The 20,528-nt window shown below is 48.0% G+C and overlaps 1 protein-coding gene across 1 annotated transcript in view; it reads left to right on the forward strand.

Annotated features, from left to right (window-relative positions):
- Positions 1-20,528, forward strand: part of Rph (Rabphilin) — a 219,934-nt gene that overhangs the window by 187,148 nt on the left and 12,258 nt on the right. Inside the window, exons 11-15 of the mRNA XM_075889095.1 lie at positions 1,777-1,856; positions 8,357-8,431; positions 11,018-11,121; positions 17,181-17,304; positions 19,004-19,161. Coding sequence (XP_075745210.1) covers positions 1,777-1,856; positions 8,357-8,431; positions 11,018-11,121; positions 17,181-17,304; positions 19,004-19,161 — 541 coding nt within the window. The remainder of the gene's footprint in view (positions 1-1,776; positions 1,857-8,356; positions 8,432-11,017; positions 11,122-17,180; positions 17,305-19,003; positions 19,162-20,528) is intronic.

Below are 20,528 nucleotides of genomic sequence, written 5' to 3' on the forward strand. Positions count from 1 at the left end.
TGTGCTGCTGCGTCAACCCGTCCGAGTGAGTAAGTAGCATGCATGTCACTCGTGCTAGCAAAGCTGGTGTCACTGGAATGCTTACCTGATGTGAACATTGGGATGGGGACATTAACCAAAAATCGTTAATTAGTTGGTTGATGTCCCTTTTCCCATGTTCTTTCCTTCCAAACTAGACAGACGTCTGTCAAATGTCCACCTTAACCTCACGATCCTTGAATAGCTCGTCGGTCGATCCGCCTATACTATTCATTGTTAAGCAAAGTTATGGAAGCTAAGTAGTAGGCGGGTGTAAGCACATTTTTCGAATAGATTGTAGAATGATGATGGGGCAGCTGACCATTAGAGGCAGGCAAGCGTGCGATACAGAACGTTTGAACACCATAGCACTTGCTCTTTGCATCAGTTGCTGTAGTGTTAGAGTAAAATCGCCACAAAAAATCCATATTATGGGATCGCCTTCGCAGAGCTTTCGGTTCACAAATCACGCTTGGCAATCGATTGTTGCTTTTGCTAAAAATATGTCCCACGTTAGTATCGGATACCGTTTGCTTTGAATAACAGGCTAAGTGTAAGAACTTACTGTACATATGCATTGCACGCTTAACCTTATCTTACCTAACAGCTACACCATGTCGTACTTGAGAAATATACATCCGCTAAGAGGCCAGTTATGCAGCCACGGCACCATCGCCCTCTATCGCCAACACGAGGCACACGTTTTCACGCCTCGCGAAAATAGCGCTCGTCTAACAAGTAGTTTAGGTGAGTCATGAAATGGGCATGATCAGCTGCTGTTCAAAGTTCGACTCGAATGCCGTTGTAGGATGAGCAGCTGGTGCTGGTGTCAGTTGTGTAAATGAAGCTGAAATACGGGCAACGCAGCGCACGATGCCTGTTTTTGTCTGTAGTTGAGAGGTTGAGAGGTCAATTAGCGGAAGCCCAGTTCAGCTGCTGTGGTCAATGCGAAGGTATTCCGAAACGCGAGGCCTAAAGATGGTTACAATGCAATCCTTTTCTCAGGGCACAGCGCAACGTGACGGTATATAGGCTGAAAACTTGCAGTATTAGAACATATTGGCGTTAATATGTACCCGAGGAACGGACCTGAGGTAAGAAGTGTGTGCACGGTCCCTCATTACAAGGGGCTCCAGAATTTCACGCCCCCACTTTCTCCTCCTCCTCCTCCTCCTCCTCCTCCTCCTCATCCGCCTCCTCCTCCCCCTTATCCACACCTCTTTTTAGCCTGGTGTCCATCACATAAAAATTGTGAACAAACGGCACAGTTTATGCACAATATAACGTCCTTCAAAGTTTAGGTATCTTAATGCACTGACTCTGGTCTACATAAGAGCTATAACCAAGCACTTGTAGTTGCATGTACATACAGTCAGCATTTTCAAGGCTCTTCGTCTTTATTTAAACAGCCATACATCTGACTTCCGCACTCCGTTTGCAAAGTAATAGATGTCAGTTAAGTAAAATTGCTCCCCCCCCCCTCCACACACAGAAAAGGGCGGGGGTAAATGTCATGACTTCACAGGCCCTCCATAGAGCCCACTAGTATTCGTCGTGCTAGCAGAAAAGTCGAAAAAGACTCTAGTTCCGTTCAAAAAAGAAAGTTTGGTGACAGCGTGGGCGAATTGAGATACTCTCGTATAACGTACGAGTAAAGAACTGCAGAAAATGAATTAGTCGCCTAAGAACCAATGGGAACGCACGCTGGCTGCAACGGCAACGCGTGGACGCATTCTTTTTCTTCTCCTTATCCTCCAGTATCGGCGGGCACCCTGGAGTTCTCGCTGCTTTTGCTCAACGGCGGCAAGGCACTCAAGTGCATCATCCACCGCGCAAAGGTGATTAAATTTCACAGTCCTTCGTTTCATGGGCGTATTCAGGTGTGCACTCTCGTCACACGAACATCTTGAAAACGAAAACCCTTCTCGGTAGTCTACATGATTGCTTCCCATTTAAAGTAAGCTCCTATTTATATGGTCATGTATCACAATGCTGGACACTATCTGAAAAAAAAAAAAAAAACACTGATGCTTCCACGTAAGTACACCTATATGATTGTACCGACTAGTGCGAGACACTCGGGTATTTTACGTTCTAAAAAAGAACAAAAAAGAGAGTATGTGTCACTCTTTCGGTTAGTCCTGACATATCACGCATGACTCTTTTTATGGAGACATCTTGACTCTCTTTTCGGTGTCTCACGACTCTCCGACGAGAATGATCTGCGATAGTGCCCGTGTGTCTCTTTAAAGAGAGTCATGGTATTAGCAAGTCAGGCTCACACAGAGTCAAAGTACTTTATTTCATTTCTCGGAGTATACTATAGGATCAATTATTACCACTTCGATAACTTTAGTTTCACGATAGTGCGCAATGTTTATTTGTCGGTGATGCCATGCACAGCACTGCTTCAGTTGAGAGCAGTATGTGGCCACCAGGCTCACTTCTAGGTTCACAAATACATGAACGTGTGCAAATGCAATAAAGATCAATGCGGCAAAAAAGTGTATCCACAAAGAAATGTGTCACTGAATATTGAAAGGTAAGTAGTTGTACCACAGAGAAAGCTTCAGCACGCTTAAAAGGGCCCTGCAACACTTTTACATGCAGTCATAGAATGGATTCACTAAAGGTGCCTATTACCTCACAAATTCATCACCGCAATAATTTTTAGAATTTGTCCAGTACGAGCGGAGTTACAAAGACTTTTCGCACGCTGCAGTTGCATTCTCTCCTCGACTGAAGCACAGGAAACTTAATGGTGTATTCGGTTGGACGCTCCGGTCCTCTAGGTCGGAGTCGTCAGATGCCAAAGCAGCTCGCAATCAGAGCGCGGGAGGCAGCGTACCAACCGAACACATCGGTGATCTCGGAGCAGCTAAGAGCAGCGCGCCTGTAACACCACCGAGCAGCCAGCGCGGGAAGCTGTCGAGTAAACAACCGTGCCCGCATCGAGAATTGGCGCCAACCAGTTCAGTAGTCATCTCCGACATGCCCCGCCGCGATGGTCTAGTGGCTAAGGCACTCGGCTGCTGACCCGCAGGTTGCGGGTTCGATTCCCGGCTGCGGCGGCTGCATTTCCGATGGAGGCGGAAATGTTGTAGGCCCGTGTGCCCAGATTTGGGCACACGTTAAAGAACCCCAGGTGGTCGAAATTTCCGGAGCCCTCCACTACGGCGTCTCTCATACCATATGCTGGTTTCGGGACGTTAAACCCCACAAATCAATCATCTCCGACATGTCTGAACGCAGTGACCGTCTTCTGAGCTGAGCACACAAATCTGGCAATCGTCGTCGTCCGAGCTGCCATCTTCAAGGCCAACCACGTGGCTGTCTGCGAGCTGCTGTAACGAGAGCTTCTATGTTTCATCCGCCTTCGCTAGCCCCACCTCCGCCTTCGCTAGCCGCCAGGGTGCATTTATGGCTTCGTAGATGTGAACACGCCACACACGCGTACGAAAACACCGCTAACAACGCACGTGTACCAAATGTTACGCGTCCGGCAATGCCCCCTTCCGAAATGCGCGCTCGCGCTGTTCACCTGGGTCACCTACCGGTAGCCACGTGACTTGCTGGCTTCTGTCACCTGATCCATCCTCCATGTCAGACCGCGTCACGCCCTCACTTTGAAGTCGGGGCGCTCGGGGGCGCTCAGATCGGAGGCTGATTACTTTAGAGGCTGACGCTCCGAGAAGAAACCGAAGGTAGTCCGAGCGCTCGAATTCTATACCATCCGAATGTGCAGCCACTTTTCAGAGCGCTCGTAAACGCCCAATCGAATACACCGTTAGCAGGGGGGAATTGCACGGGAAAGAAAATACGTCACGCGCGCCACGTGATCTTGAGCACTTTTTTTTGTTTTCTTCGAACACCTGGCTTTTCAGTATGATCGCGCGCGTGCGCATGAACAAGTCGCGGACTCCCATGGCGGTTTCTGTAGTGACCAAGCGCACCATGCTTAAATCAGCCAATGGCTGATACAACGGCTACGATGAGTTCCGTCATTTGTCGAGAGAAGAGAAGGCAATCTTTGGCTGACTATGAGAAATTATTGTGAATTCTAGGCCGCGTACTGCGCTATAATATTTGGCTCGCGTGTTCTTGGGAGCCTGTACTACTGGTCAGCAGCATTTTCTGACCACGCTCAAAAAGATTGGTAGGGTCCCTTTAAGGATGCCAAGTATGCTTATTGTGTACTACCCGTGCTTCATTCAGCAAATATATTGTCTGCTCGTTCAGGTGAGTACTAACTTTGCCGTTGTTTCAATCAGGTCAAGATAAGTCCTGATTCCGTTAATGATTTGGTGGAAGTGCTTCAAAGAGAAAATTAGCTGAATGGTGAAAGGATAACGGAAACTGCTTGTAAGCGTAAACGGCCTAATCAAGCAACAACGCGCACAGCAGGCTCCATACGATGAGGGTTTCAAAAACTATAAAAACAACACAATATTTGTAACCTAAATAAGTACTAAATTAAGCCAGACCTAAGAGCGAGCACACATAAACGCCGGCTCAGATTGCACGAATCAATCCAATTGCAATAAATCAATGGCGTATCTTTAAAGTCCGTCAAGAGTTATTCGCAATGAAGCCATGCAATAACTTGTGGTGCAAAAAAAAAACACGGAATAAAACAGAAGTTCAGGGCAAAAGAGAAGCTTTTACTGAGCAGCAGTCGTCTCACAAGGAAATAAATGGCATAAAATAGATTAAGTTCACTTTCATTCAACCAGGAGGACTGGTGAAGTCCACGTTTCGACAAAATGACTTGTCTTAATCCAGATGAAGACAAGTCGAAGGCCCGAAGAAAACAAGTCCACTTTTCGAAACACCAAATTTTCCTTATTCCCCGACTGTTCATCATTGCAATACCAGCGTCACTCAAGAAACCTTCGATTGCGGTTGAGCCTGGATGCTATTGAACTTCATCACAACTGTGCAAATCGGCAAGGAACCATTGCGTGGTTTTGCTCGATAGTGATCGACTGCGTTAATATAGTTCTCAATAAGCTTAACTCCAAAACCACAGGGTCCCTTAAGGATTCGCTTGAGACGATTCGAAGGCGAAAGCCTTTCAGTATGGCTATCTGGTCGTCAGCGTAGTCATTATGATCCAAATTTGATGGTGTTAATAATTTAATAATAATAACCATCCAATCGCCATCATTATATAATGATCCTAATGATGATCGTATTTTTGCACCATTCGTGTTGACGATGACTACTCCGATAACAAAAAATCGATTGCCAATACTCCAGAATACATATTTGTATGGACCTAATAATGGGAAGAAAACTGTTATCATCACAATCTGTTGGCATATTACTGGGCGTAAAAGGCTTGCGGTTTAAAATACTTTGGAGTGACGCAATAGGCCGACACTCAAAGCCACAATCTTCTAAGGATACGTGCTATATAATATATATACTATAAGCTGGCCTGGATACGGGTACAACGGAGACTGTACCCTGAATGAAGATGTTTGCTGAATACAGATGCTTGCTTCCACGTTTTCTCATTTCCTCAAACGTGGGTACTTGCCCCAAAGTTGGCAGCGCAGGTTTCAAGCGAAAAATAAACTAGTTTCGCACTTCGAATGAGTGAGGCCCATTGTGAGGCCTGCCTGCGCGAGATCCGGATGGGACGACAGGCTCGCTTCAGAGTGCGACCGAAGCTATCTTGGCGAATTGCGCTAAGCCCACATAGACTACGCTGCAAGTGACCTCGCTTCCTTTACATACGGACGGTACGGGAGCCACCGAAGTGTTCCGCTCGTTTCATAAGCGTCCCTGTGGTTGTCACCTGTGCACCGGGTTGCGAATTTAGAAGGCCCCCACAAATTCGTTTTCTACAAAACCCCGTACACGAAAACAGATTGAGGAGGTGCTTACATAAAAGCTTCTTTATAACCCGAACAAGATATGCGATGCTTTGTATTCAGTGTCGTTTTTTTTTTGCTAGGTCTTCCCCTCGAACATATTCAAGTGGGAGATGACAAGTAGGAAGGATTTATTGAAAAATATGACGTATTTGTGCATTGTGCTGGCTTTTCTGGTATGTATGGTTCACGAACGAGGAATAAATCTAATTTTGACCCACAGATGGATTTCTGTTGGCCGTGATCATATTGAAATCCGACTGCCGAGGTTAAGCCGTACACGAATTCTTAAATATCCCGAATGGCAACAAAATTACGGCAGAAAAAAACTTCGTCCCAACTGTTGCTCCGACATTTTGAATGAGCGTTTTATCGATTAGCTTTGTAAAGCTGGGCCTTAAGCCATGCGTCCATGCGTTCTCCGTCCATGCGTCCATCCGTCCATGCAGCCACCCGTGGATCTGTCCTTGCATCTGTCTGTGTGTCCGTTCGTCCATCTAGTCAACACTCCAAGTACCACCATCTTGCATCTTTTCATCTTGTATTCCGCATATAGAAGCACCGCCATCCAGCGGACATTCCAAGGACGAAACGAGAGGTAGCACACGCATACATTCTTACGGCTTGCGCTTCGTGCTTACTTCCCACCTTTAACCACCTCGAGTTCATGGTATATACTAGTTCACCGTATTCATGGCACTGCGGCCCAACGCTCGCTAAACCTTTCTAAAACCAAGGAGGTTACGCCAAGCGAGTATAACGTAGCAACCCTTTTTTGTCAGATAGTGCTGAATGTACGTACATGCCAATGGCTGCTAATTGGGAATGAGAGACAGGAGAAATCGGCTTTTAGTTAACGCGCACATGCAAATTTTTTATTGTTCAACAACGCACAAGAGCAATCTCCCACCGGCACCACCTTTCAGGTTAAAGCGTAAGACATCTTACGCACTACTACAAGGAACGAACGGGTGCCGCTTTAAGGAGCTTCGCCCCTAATAGCTGCTTCCGGAAGGAATACACCTGGCTCAGCAGCGTTACCTAAATTGAAACTGTCGTGTCGACACCAACGGCCGGAAGCTGTCTCCAACGTCCATTACGTTATGACGTTCAAAACAAGAAGTTTATTTTCTGACACACCCTTCTTCTCCGAGTCACCACCACTGCAGCGCCATATTTGTGCAAAAGCGACCTACAACCAGCGAGCGAGCAACCGTCCTCGCTGTTCCCTGAACATGCCTACCTCGACGTCCTCGTGTGACAGCATTCGATCTTCGAAAGTGTTATGTCTTTAAGCAAGAACGGACTAAGGGCTTTCGAAAACAACTGCGTATTAGAGCACCTAAGTGAATCAGCCAGCAGCTTTTTTTAGCTCTCCTCGTCAAACGGGGCACGTCCGGTGTCCGGAGAGCGATCCCGCGCAGGGACCGAAAGCGCGAGAGTGGGTTGCCTAGTCGCCATTGGCCGAAAGCCTCAGTGCGAACAGTGTATAGCAAAGTCTAGCTCGTGGTTGTGGTTGGAGGCTTGCAGCTCGCGGTAGCTACAATGGAGGAGAATGAGATGTGTGGCAGAAAGCAAAACAGCGACTATTATGGTAGGGAAGGAAAGGTGGAAGGTAAAAAAAAAAACAAACTTCAACAGGTCTAACGCCCGTGTGGAAAAAGATTCCGTGCAGGTCAGGCATCTTCTACATTTTCAGTAGACTTTGTTTCAGTAGGTGAGAGCTCTTCAGTCGACAAAATAAGTTGAATGATAAGTTCAAACAACAAAGCTAAACAGCGTACACATGCCAATATAACATACACATGAGACCAGGACATAATACGGCCTAGACTAAGACCCGAACCCGACTTTTGTATATTTAATCAGTCTTGAATCACGCTAGGTTGACACCTTCAAGGTACCAGTAATCTCGGAGTCATTATTTTTACTTTTACTATTTCATGAAAGATACAGTACACTACGGTATACATTACTAATATCAGCGATGAATTTGTAATGCAGAAACTCAGCGCAAAGACTAAAATTTAAAATCTACTGATTTATACTTGTATTCCGAGAAAAAAACTGCTACAATATTTTCATCTGTCGCAGCAACACTATACTTTGTATGTCCTGTAGTAGGGCACGACTTAAGAAAAAAGCGCCTCTTCCACTTCAAAGTAGGATGCACTCAAGCCTGCACCAATGAAAGCACGCTCTAGAGCGTCCTCATGAGCCACATGGTAGGTGACTCCACCTTCGGAGAACATTGTCGAGCTGGGATATTTTTTGTCGCGGAGAAAATCGGCTGTCCAGTTTCGGTTGTATGGACGGAGCTCCTTCGGGCATCTTAAGTTGTTGTATCCTATTGTACTTTACTTCATCCCATAGATGTTACTCCAATTTAAGCTCAGAGATTGTTCTGTTATGTTGACCCTGTAGAATCGTACCAAGAAAAAAAAAACATGCCATTGCAGGAGCTCTACGGCACAGACTACAGCGGCTTTTCCGACCCCTTCGTTAGGGTACAACTACTCCCCAGCTTCAAAAAGGTGAGAATGGATTTCCTACTTATGGCTGTTTTTAGGATACCACCAGAAATTTTAGATACATGGGAAATCCTCGCCCGAAAATTCTGTATACCTATAGTAATAATATTATCTGCTGCTTCGCGTCCCAAAAGTACCATATAATCATGAGAGACGCCGTAGTGGATGGCTACGGAAATTTAGACCATCTGGTTGGTGTTCTTCAACCAGCGAAGTTGAAACGTGTGGCCCCGTGGTGTCTTCAGCGGCCCCTCAAAAAGCGCATGCTTGGCGACATGCACGTTTAGAATCAACTATTCGCGAAGCCAGAATTTTTCTTATGTTAGCGATTCTCCACCAGGCTTCTTTAAATCCTGTACTGCAGAATGCCGTAATTCCGCAGTTAGTATAAACCACATGTAACAAGGAGCAGCAGCCGGGACCGGCGCACCTCCGCAGTGGCCAATGGCGAGACGGCAACCGCTGTTGTTCAAAGTGCGCAGCACTTGTTCGTCCATGCATCTCGGAGCGGAATCAGGCTCACAGTTAAACGCTCAATACAGGCTATAACAAGGGTAGCAGTGCTCAAAACTTGGTTAAAATGAACGAACGAGGTCTAAAAACATATTTAGAAAAAATAACCAAATATTAATCGTAATAATGAACTTAAAATAGCTAAACACGTTTCTGAAAGTTACGATCGATCTCCGCGCTGCACGAAAGAGGGCGCCATCATTACACTGAGCGAGTGAATGCCCTTCTATTTCGCTTTGCCTGCGCTGCACGGCTGCGTCATTACTTATGTAGGTGAAACAGCCTGACAGAATTCGCTGCAGACGACGCGAAACTAAAGTGCCGTAACAAGTGAGAAATCTGTAAGCATTGGTCTGTCTGTCACACGATTCAGCCACCCGGCCAATGTTTAAGCACTTGCTGAACACCTAGCCATCTTGGAATGGTGGCTGCGTTTATACTTGTGAACATTGTCGATCAAAACGGAAATAATTCACAGATATAAAACGCAACACAAATACGTAGGTATTAGGTGGTGTGTTCATTTACTATAAAATACATAAATACGTAATTCCAAACACCCTAGTGTTTCTAAGGCTGCGCTGTAAATTGGACACTATGCACGAAAAAGACCTCTGCCGACGATGCGGTGCTGCCTACTTCGGCAGGCGTCTACTTTGGCGCACCAGTAGTGCACGCACACAGTCATTGACCCTTCCACGCAATCAAATACAGTCATGTCTCACAAATGGTTATTCTTTGCAAACTATCATGGTATACAGTACCACACGCGACCAAAACATTGCTGAGATGTCGTGGAGGTGCGAACACATGGCATGCCAGCAGTACGTGATAAAGCGGTAAATTGAAATCTGTTGAAACCTCCATTGAATTTATCGTGGCAGGACGCAAATAGAGCAAAGACAGCAAGCACCACGAGTTGAAGCGGATGAAACTAGGAATCATGCAGTAAGGCCGGTAGAAGACTGACGTCTTTTGACGACATTTGCTGCGAAGCGCGCAGATACACGGTCAAGTTTTCTTTATTTTTTGCTGCTGATGTAAGCACCGCGTACGTTAATAAAAAGTGATGTTTTGCTGAGCAGTGTATCCGGAATATTTGCTGAATTTGGCCAGGAAGGCAAAGTTGTTCACCTAAAGCTAGCGACACGAACATTTCCTGTACGGGAAAGTCACCATCATCAAATACGCATATGCGAGAGGTGCTTGACGTTGTTCACACGCAATTGCCATATGCAAATTCTGTTTAGATGGACATCAATGGCTTTGGCCGGAGCTCGCAACTAATATTAAGTTGCAACTGACTATAGCCTATGACAGCTCCGCTGTACAAAAGCGTCGTTCTTGTGCAACGATTGGTGAAGCCCTAAATGTGATGCTCCGCTATTCTGCGAAACCTGGGAAGCGCGTACCAAGAGCGCCCAGCGATTCCCGTTCATGCAGTTTCTACTGCTCCGTTTACCAAATCATCGATGACATGAATGTTCGAGTTAAGCATGTAGGGTGTCTTAGACACGAGTGGTATTTTATGATGAAAATTCGCAAAGTCGGTGTGCGACATGCGCGCTACTCCTTGCTTTTTTTTATTGACTTACTGTTTGTGACGGCAGTTGAGACAGCGATTGTCAGGTTGTTTCATGCTAGGAGGATATATATAAAAAAATTGCAATTTTTTTATATATATCCTCCTAGGTTTCATGCTTGAAAAGTAGTGATGAAGGTGCCAGAGAAGTGCCGGTGGGAGGAGCCATCTTATGATTGGCACGGCAGTGGTGCCGTCTTTTGTGTGGCGCGGGAGTCAGTCGCATGTTTCAGCAGTGTTCTTGGTGATAATACGTTAACTTTTAGAATTGTTTCTTGATAATATCTGCTAATTCATATAACTTAGGTTTTGCTCGTTTATTTTAATCCAGTTTTGAACATAGAAAGCCATCGTTTAGGACTATGTTGACAACTTGATTTTGAGCGTGATCACGTGATATGAGATCAACAGGTGCACGACCATTCGGGCGCCTTATGCAGTATGCTGTTAAAAATGCGGGGCCTTTTTCGTGTTTTTACTTTTTCATTTCGCAGGGTGATACGAAGCAGACAAAGACTCTGCACAAGACCGTGAACCCCGAGTTCAACGAGACTCTCGTATTCCACGCAGACAGCGCCATCGACGAACGAAAGCTCAAGTAGGTCCATGCGCTGTCCTGCATTGTCTTTCGAGTTGGATGCCAGGCGCACTGCAATCTAGAAATATAACGTCGGTTTCCGGAAATTTCGTCAAAGGAGACCCTCGAGAAACGATGAGATCTTCAGACGCATGCGCACAAGGGTTGGTAAAAGCGAGAAGGCAGCTCTCACTGGTTCTCGCGGGTTGTAGAGTCAAGCGAAAGTAATATGGCCGCTGGAAATGTTAATAGTGCCGAAAGTGATAGCATCGCAGCAAGTCAAATATTGCAAGTATAGCCGAAAATGATCGTCTCTGAATGTGGCCCCGGGTGCCTTAAACCAAAGTTACTAGAATAAACTAGTCACGTTGCCTTAAACCTTGCCGCGATTACGTAAGGCTCTTGACGCCACCAGACAAAAAAAAGTGTTGCGCGCTCAAGGTCATGGCTACTAGTGGCGCTAACAGTCCCAAGTTCACAGGAACATATATACCCCGAGAAGCAGGCGGGGTGGTGAACGCTGTTGTTGCTCAGTCGATCTTGTACAAAGCACTAGGGTGCATAATAAGAGGGTACTGTGTTACATACTGTTGCGAACGACGGACCGATCCCGCCGAAGCCACCACTGTTGCGAAAGACGGCGACGCCAACACGGTCCCGATGGCGCCACTGCTTCCAACTCCGCCGGGAAGGTCACCAGCCGTTTGGTAGCGTATGTTTATCAGCTCGCGACTGCTTCTGCGCAGAGCTGATAAGACGAGCGGACGAGACGACGGTGAGTTAAACAAGGTTTATGTACAGCATATATACAGAGGCGTTACAATTTCGGCACTGGGGCCGACAGAGACTCGAAGAGCCGAGCTCTCTTCTCTAACACATAGGTCAGCCTTTCGCCTAAGACCGCTGACTCACACACATGTCGGCTCTCCGACACGGGGACTCCTCTCTCGTAGGACTGCCGATCGCGACGCGCCGCAGGGCTTCTTTTATTTACACCGGGTCCAACCAAAATGTCCAATCAGAAGCGCCGCTGGTCGTCAGGGCAGATTCCGCCAATGGGGGTCGCCGCGCCATGCGTCAGACCACCAGACACGCGGACGCCGGCTCGCTGTCACGCGCGCAGCTGACTCACTGCACGTGGGCCAGAGGGGCGCCGCGCGTGTTCACGCCGTCGAGGTGATCGCGCCAGGCCGACTGCGGGCTGGCCTTGACCCAGATTGCCTTTTTCAGAGGCACGGTCGTTTGACGAGGACTCGCTGGCATAACAGCACCCCCGCCGCCAGACAATGCACCGGAAGGACGAGCTGCTTCCACGGGGCTCGGATGTCAGGTGCGCTCGTTCGCCAGGTCCCTCCAGGTTCGCCTCCAGGGCCATGGGGAGAATACAGCTCCAAACTGTTCCGGGAACACATCCCATTTTTGACGTCGGATCCCAGCTCCACTGGCTTGTCGCCACAACTTGCTGGCCAACTTCGCTCGTCTCTTCTGACCATCTTCGGTTTCAGCACTTGTCGATGGTTCTGCAACTGGCTAAGAACGGTTCGACAACAGACAACATACGACACAAGCAAGTGCCCTCGGTCACCCGACAGAACACCAGACAAAGTATAGTACAGCATATACCTATCTACGTGTTTATCGGAATTTTGTTCCCTCTACATCAAGAGGCACATGTGGGACACAAGACTCTTAAAATGACAACTCATTTTTTTCCCACGTACAACAACGTAACGAATTAGAATACCACAAAGTTGGCCCCTTGAGATCACTCTGAACGAGAGCGCTCAGCCCAGGTCGTGATGAGGTCAAAATTTTGCCCCGAATCGCCAGCGAGAAACGAAAAGGTTGAGAAGTTACTAGCTGGAACGCACTGCTCAATGCACCTGCATTAGCGTTTACCTTTCCTTTATTTTTTTTTTTGATAGCGAACGTCAAAGTTGCGCTGTGGAGCAACATGCTCCACTTCAGTAACCGGCCACTTTTAGGCGACGATACCTATGCGGCACCAAGAGCGGCTCACACTTTCGACGTTGCACAGGGGAACAACGATACGGCTCGCTACGGATTGACTCCTCACCGCTGAGCTCGATATCGTGTTCGATCACCCTCGTGTTTCCGGGGCGGTCCGAAAACACGTCTTCAAACTCGGAACCAATCTTTCTCAGGTCCGCTTTCTCAGGTCCTCCGTCACTTAAGCTAGGCTCTAGGTTCAGCTGTTCCCAGATTACTTTCGATCTCCTTTCGATTACCTCACTAGAACTAAAAATTTCAGCTTCCTCTTCCTCTGAAGCACTTAAGAGTAAATTTACGACTGCTTTCAAGTTACTGTGATAAATTTTGTTCGGCCGCCGTCCTAATTTCTCTTCACAATTGGTATCAGAAAGCTTCGATACTACTTTTGCGGGCCCTTCCCAATCAACCTCAAGCTTGTTCCTCTTGGACGGCTGCAGCCGCATTACCTGATTATCAACTTCAAAAACGCGCTTCTTCACCGATTTCTCATAGTGCTCCTTCGACAGCACTTGTGCTGCGTTTTTGTGGCTTTCCACTAGCGCCTCAATCTGGCTTTCCACTAGCGTTTCAACCTGGCTTTCCACTAGCGCTTCAATCGAGAGGTCCTCACGCTGCTCTCGAATGAGCGTCTCTCGATCAACTCTCGGCAGCTCGCTCCAACTTTCCGCTACAGGCGAGAGCGTTGCAGCCCCCTCGCTCTGATTCAATGGCGCCATGTCGTCTCCCCCAACGCATACCGCGCCGGCCGCTTCCGCGACGGGCCGCTCGCGTGACTGCTCACATGACTCACGCGGAAAATTTCCTCTCTGAGGTTCCGTCGACCCGCCGACAAGGTCACCTGAGCGTTCACCGCATTGAACCAGATCAAGCTCCTGCGAAAGCTTTCGCGCTTGCGATCGCGTGAGGGCCATGCACGCTAAGTTGGGGAAGAACGATTTGCCCTGCTCTTTGAGAAGCTGCTCTGAGTTGTTGGAGAAAAGATATGGAAAACGATCATTTAGCGCGGCAGACACAGCTGCTTCGGTGCGAAGCTTACCGAACGGGCCTTCAATGACCACCGTGGCGATTGGTAAGCGAACACTCTGCACCTCGGCGACTTGCCTGATCCACGCGCACTCTCCTGTGAAGTCATCCGGAGACACCAATGAAGGATGGACAACGTCCATGGTTGCCGCTGAGTCTCTAAGTGCTCGGCACGTTTTCTCATTGACCCTAATTTCTTGGAGATACGGCTCCAACAACTGCATGTTTTTTCCTGATTCTCGGATTATTGCGAAGGCAAATTTTTCCTGACAGTTTCTCGCGATGTGCCCTTCCTTTTTACAGTTGTAGCAGATTAGCGGCTTCCGTTTGTTTTCCGATTCGAATGCCTGAGTGGTAGAAACCTCACTCGATTTCTCCGCTTCTGTTTGCCCTTCCCCTACACTGTCCTTCGTAAGAGACGGGTCCTTTTTGAAATTACGGTGCGGAACGGGTCTCCGTTGATCAGGTTTCTTTGAAAAGCCCTCTTTTCTCTCATCCTTTTCAACGCGCACTGCCCTGCTGTGCAACTTTCGGCGAGTATAATACTCCTCAGCTAACTCTGCTGCCTTGTTTAGCTTTACTTCACCAAGTCTGTCCTGCAGCCAAAGCCTGACATTATCCTCGATGCAGCGGTAGAATTGCTCCAATGCAACGCATTCCACCACTTTATCGCGGTCGTCATAAACACCTTCGCCCTTGAGCCATTCGATTAAATCGGCCTTAAGACGAAACGCGAAGTCAACGTGTGACTCATTCCCCTTTTCAGCATACCGGAACCTTTGCCTGAAAGCCTCGGGCGACAACTTATAACGTCTCAAGAGCACTTCCTTAACCTCGTCATAGCTCTCAAACGCTTCCCTAAACAAGCAAGTTAATGCGTCGGACACTTCGCCGGGAAGAAGAGCTAACAGGTTCTGCGCCCAAAGAGACCGCTCCAAAGCGTTTCGCTCACAGACGTGTTCAAACTTGACGAGATACTTCGCCATGTCCTCGCCTACTACGAACGGTGGCAGTTGGTCCCGAATTCTAAAACCGCTGACCTGAATCGTCGGAGAAGCTACGCTAGGCGCCTGCGAACACTGTAGGATTGCCAATTCTAGTCGTTTCAACTCTAGGCGCTCTTGTCTCTCGGCCTCCTCGCGACGTTCGCGCCTTTCAGCTTCTTCGCGAGCTTCGCGCCTTTCAGCTTCTTCACGTTCGCGAGCTTCGCGCCTTTCAGCTTCTTCGCGAGCTTCGCGCCTTTCAGCTTCTTCGCGAGCTTCTACTTGTCGCCTTTCAGCCTCCTCACGGCGTGCTTTAATATCCACCCAGGCCTCATCGACTTCCTCAGCCGACACTCCCTCATCCTTCATGATCTCAAGGATCGCTTGCTTTCGTTTCGCATGGCCCAAAGTAATGCCGAGTTCCTCACAAATTTCGATGAGTTCCTTCACTTTAAGGTTCTCCATCGTTCACACTAGCCTCTTGCTGTTTGCCCCTGTTAACAATTTACTTGCCGTACCCACTATAAGACAACTAGCAAGACGCGCAAGCAATTTTTCACTCTCCCGTGTTTACCCCCTCCGCATTTACTTTGGTTTCAAAGCACTTCGACTTTGCTTGAAACGATCAAAGCTCACTCTAATGCTTCACACAGCCCTTCTCTAAACTACTACAACCTGAGCTAGAGCAGTCTGGTGAACTGAGGGGAAAACATCAGGCACTCACCGCATCGATGTCGCTGACGCCGGCCGATCCCGCAGCTGCCAACCACTGTTGCGAAACCACCTCCGAAATCCCGCCGCTGACCTCCACTGTTGCGAACGACGGACCGATCCCGCCGAAGCCACCACTGTTGCGAAGGCGGACCGATCCCGCCGAAGCCACCACTGTTGCGAAAGACGGCGACGCCAACACGGTCCCGATGGCGCCACTGCTTCCAACTCCGCCGGGAAGGTCACCAGCCGTTTGGTAGCGTATGTTTATCAGCTCGCGACTGCTTCTGCGCAGAGCTGATAAGACGAGCGGACGAGACGACGGTGAGTTAAACAAGGTTTATGTACAGCATATATACAGAGGCGTTACAATTTCGGCACTGGGGCCGACAGAGACTCGAAGAGCCGAGCTCTCCTCTCTAACACATAGGTCAGCCTTTCGCCTAAGACCGCTGACTCACACACATGTCGGCTCTCCGACACGGGGACTCCTCTCTCGTAGGACTGCCGATCGCGACGCGCCGCAGGGCTTCTTTTATTTACACCGGGTCCAACCAAAATGTCCAATCAGAAGCGCCGCTGGTCGTCAGGGCAGATTCCGCCAATGGGGGTCGCCGCGCCATGCGTCAGACCACCAGACACGCGGACGCCGGCTCGCTGTCACGCGCGCAGCTGACTCACTGCACGTGGGCCAGAGGGGCGCCGCGCGTGTTCACGCCGTCGAGGTGATCGCGCCAGGCCGACTGCGGGCTGGCCTTGACCCAGATTGCCTTTTTCAGAGGCACGGTCGTTTGACGAGGACTCGCTGGCATAACAATACGCAGCACCTCCCCCTGTCGCCATGCATCATCCCCATGCATCACTACTTTTTCCCCTTCCCTTATACGCTGTGTAGATTAGGTCACTACAGCTCAGGCCGACTTCTCTGCCTTCTATTAAATTCTTTCTCTCTCAGTCGGTATATAGAGCATTGGACGAGTTCGTAGAAGGTTGCAAGCTATATCGCTACCAGTGACAAGTTATCTTTTCGTACACTTTATTGACATTTACATCATGGTACAAATAAGAGCTACACTTTCTTTGGATTTATTTTCTGTTAGTTCTAAATATTATTGCGTTTAAGAACAAGAAGGGCGAGCCCTTAAAATTCCTCTTATGAAGCCACTCATTGGTGCCCTGCCACTTCTAACCTTAGTCAATCAATAGACTCTTGCCAACTCTTGTTTTCGAGGTGTAAGAAGGGTGTTATCCACCGTCGAACGTCTCCGCTTTAGGTGTGTGCGAATAACAACAGGAAGAGCTGTTTGCTTGCATGGCGGCGGCAAGTGTGACAGTGGTCTGCCACTGCAGGCTCACCGTGCTGGACGACTACCGGTTCGGGAGCTGCGCCCTTGGCTCGACCACGGTGCCGCTCTCCCTGCTCACACCTAACCAGATGTGTTGGCTCAATGCAGCCCTCGACAGGAGCCGACAGGTGAGGCTCGCAGAGTGCCACCTCTGGTGTTTCGATTGGGGTGGGTGAGTTGCACTCAAGCCCACCCAGTACCACTCAGATATACTGGGTTCGTATTGACAAAATAAAAACGCCTTACGACAAAAATGGGTTTAAGCGAATATTTCAGCCAAACACAATCCCCGCGACATTTCGTTAGCGAAGCCAGTAGCCTAATGGATAAACGTGCTTACGAAGGAGAATTTTTCTGAATTCAGCCTTTAAACCGCAGTATTACCCCACTGAACCCCCCTGAACCGCAATATTACAGGGTGCCCAAATCTTCGCGGCTGCCGTGCCACCTTGACATCCCGGTAAGCAATGTCTGGTTCATTTAGGCACTGGCATTTCTTCATTACGATGCCACGGCTGGAACCATCCCAACGTTTTGTATTTGCCCGAAGGCTGCGTTAACCTTCATGGAGTCGAATCGAATTTAGCGACTATACAGCATAGCGGGATCAGTCCTTTGCGCCAGCAATGGATGTTGCAACGCTTTCACAGCTGCCAAGAACTGCCAGCGCATATGGAGCGGTGGATCCGCTCAGTGGACTGCCAATCTCGGGAATGGGCGATCCAGCGGCTCGAGGGGGCCCTGGCCAGGCAGAGGACCCGTGACACGTGACCCGCAAGCGCGGGGCGCGGGAACCTAAGTATCCTCTGTCGGGTCAGGTTCAACCCTCGAGTTCTCGGCCCAGTGTTTCTAGGACTGCATAGACTAGAACATTAGAACGGTAGACCGCGCCCTGCGAGGCCGGCACCTACCCCACGCAGGATGCTGTGAATAAAGTCTTTTCTCTCTCTCCCCAATCAATTTCGCTTTTGCTTTGCTTAGGTTTGCTTTCCTAGGTACATGGTACGTACCCATTTTGGGGGATTGGCCAAGAAGGCAACGTAGAGACTGTTAAATGTTAATTTAGGTACGCTATGAAATTTAAAACCAAAATTAGGGAAATGAAATGGCAATAATACGTAAAATATTCAATTTACCTACAAGTAATATGCCGAAATAACCTGACGAGAATAATTTTGAAAACTTAAGTTTTCCCTTAACGAAATGACGAAGAATTTTCAGTACCAGATTAAAATGGTACTTGTTGAGTAGTTATAATGAAATTACACACGACATCAAAGACATCCCTGTGGCAGTATCCAAAATCTGAGGCACCGAAGCTTAGAACGTTTTCCTCAAATAAGGTCAAGCCTATTTTTGTAAAAGGAGTCATTCGAAGTAGCTCAATAATGGTGCTCTACTCTCTCTATTTTCTCCCTTTTTTCCAAATCATTATTTTCTCAATGCCGTTGCATAGAGTAGAAAATAAAAAAATTCCCATCATGCATGGTAGCCTTTCTGCCTTTCATCTTGTTCTGCCTTTGTTGCCTTAGTAAATGTCTTACTCTGTTTATTCAGTATTTCGCGATCTGTGAAGAGATGGACTGGGCGTACTATAGTAGAGCACAGGGACCTAGGAAAAGTAAGAAATGCGCTTACGTCCTGAAAAAAAAAAGCGCTAAAATAACAGGACAATGAAAGGACACCGCCGTGGCACGCGTCCTTGTTTCATTTTGTTGTTTTAGCGCTGTTTTTGTATTTGCAATCGTGAAGCAACCAGTTTTAATGCGTACCTTACAGCAAAATGCACTGAGCGATTCCCTTCTCTCACCCTCTAAACGTGCGCAGGGTCATGACGAGTCGTCGTGCCCGCTGAGCGCGGACCGTCCCCGGGTGCTGGTGTCCCTGATGCATGCCAGCGGCCGCAACCAGCTCATTGTGGGCCTCGTGCGATGCGTGCGCCTCATGCGGAGGGACCGGACACCAACGGCACCCTTCGTGCGACTGTGAGGGCGCAAGCAGCAGGATTGCAATGAGACTTTCGTTAGCTGCTGCATGCTCTATAATTTAAAACATCGGCTAACGACAGTACAAAAGCAAACTACAGGCATATGAGCCTAGGAGAGGCACATCACCACCGCTTGCATTTGCCTGCGGCAAAGTCACTCATAAAAAACTGCATGGCACCAGATTAAAGTGCATGGTCACCTATGCCTGGGCTATGTGCTTCGAGGCAAGAGCGTGCGAGTGGTTCTTTATTGAGAGAAGGGCGGGGAGGGGGGCAGCATCGTGGGAGTAGTATCACCGCAACGCTGTACTCATCCTCCGAGGTCATTATGATGAGATTGCAGTGCAAAGACGTATGTATACCATGAGAGGGAGCGGCCACCCACCCGCACCCCTGCGGGCACGTCTATGCCTAAAGGCATTTATAGGGCTGGACTCCCCAATTTTTTCTCCTCCATAGTACAGAATCCCAACGTCCGTTAAACCTATTCCTCCTGTCTGATGAGTTCTAAGTAGTGTCTACCTAATGTCATGGAATGCATTGTCTTTTACCCCTACGCGTATCACTGGTAATGCGCAAGGACACCGCCAAGGCAGATGCACACTCCTCAGATGAAACAAAACTTAATAGTTATTTACCCAATAACAGCCGGAACCTCAACATAACAGGTCTCAGGGAAGGTGCACTGATGGCGTAGAAACTCATTTAAGAGGACTATTCAAAGCTACCCGTAACATTGAAAAAAGACTGGAATGCACTCGTGTTTTCTACGACCACGATAACCAGCGCAATTAATTTTACGGGGCCATCCACACTTAATGTGAACACCTCGTTAGTTCTTAAAACCGTATAAAAGCTGATGCTACATACATAATTAGAAAAAACTGATACTGATTTAAGGCATGTTGTTGTTCATCGATATCGAAGCCATATTTAAACAGGGCGAAGAAGACAACTCGTTAGAAGCACGGAAAACGCACACGAAGTGTTTCTAACGTGCTGGGTTCTTCACACAGTGTGTTTTTGAAATAAAAAAAATGATTTTGTTTATTGGTACTATGGTTTTACGTGATTTAACAAACATTACACTTTCGAAATATTTTTAATAGTAATAATATTTCGGGTTTAACTAGCCACAACCACGATATGACTACGAGGCTGGCCGAAGTGCAGGGCCCCAGAAGTATACCGATTCACCTGGCGGTCATTAACGTAATCTGACATCACACAGTACACTAGCCTCTATTACTTCACCCCTGTTGATTACTTCACCCCTCTATTACTTCACCCCGATGCGACAGCTGCTGCCGCAATCGAACCTGTGACTTTAAAATCAGCATCCGAGCCCAGTAACCGCTAGACTCC

Source organism: Rhipicephalus microplus, chromosome 3 (assembly GCF_043290135.1).
Source record: "Rhipicephalus microplus isolate Deutch F79 chromosome 3, USDA_Rmic, whole genome shotgun sequence".
In the NCBI taxonomy this organism is placed as follows: domain Eukaryota; kingdom Metazoa; phylum Arthropoda; class Arachnida; order Ixodida; family Ixodidae; genus Rhipicephalus; species Rhipicephalus microplus.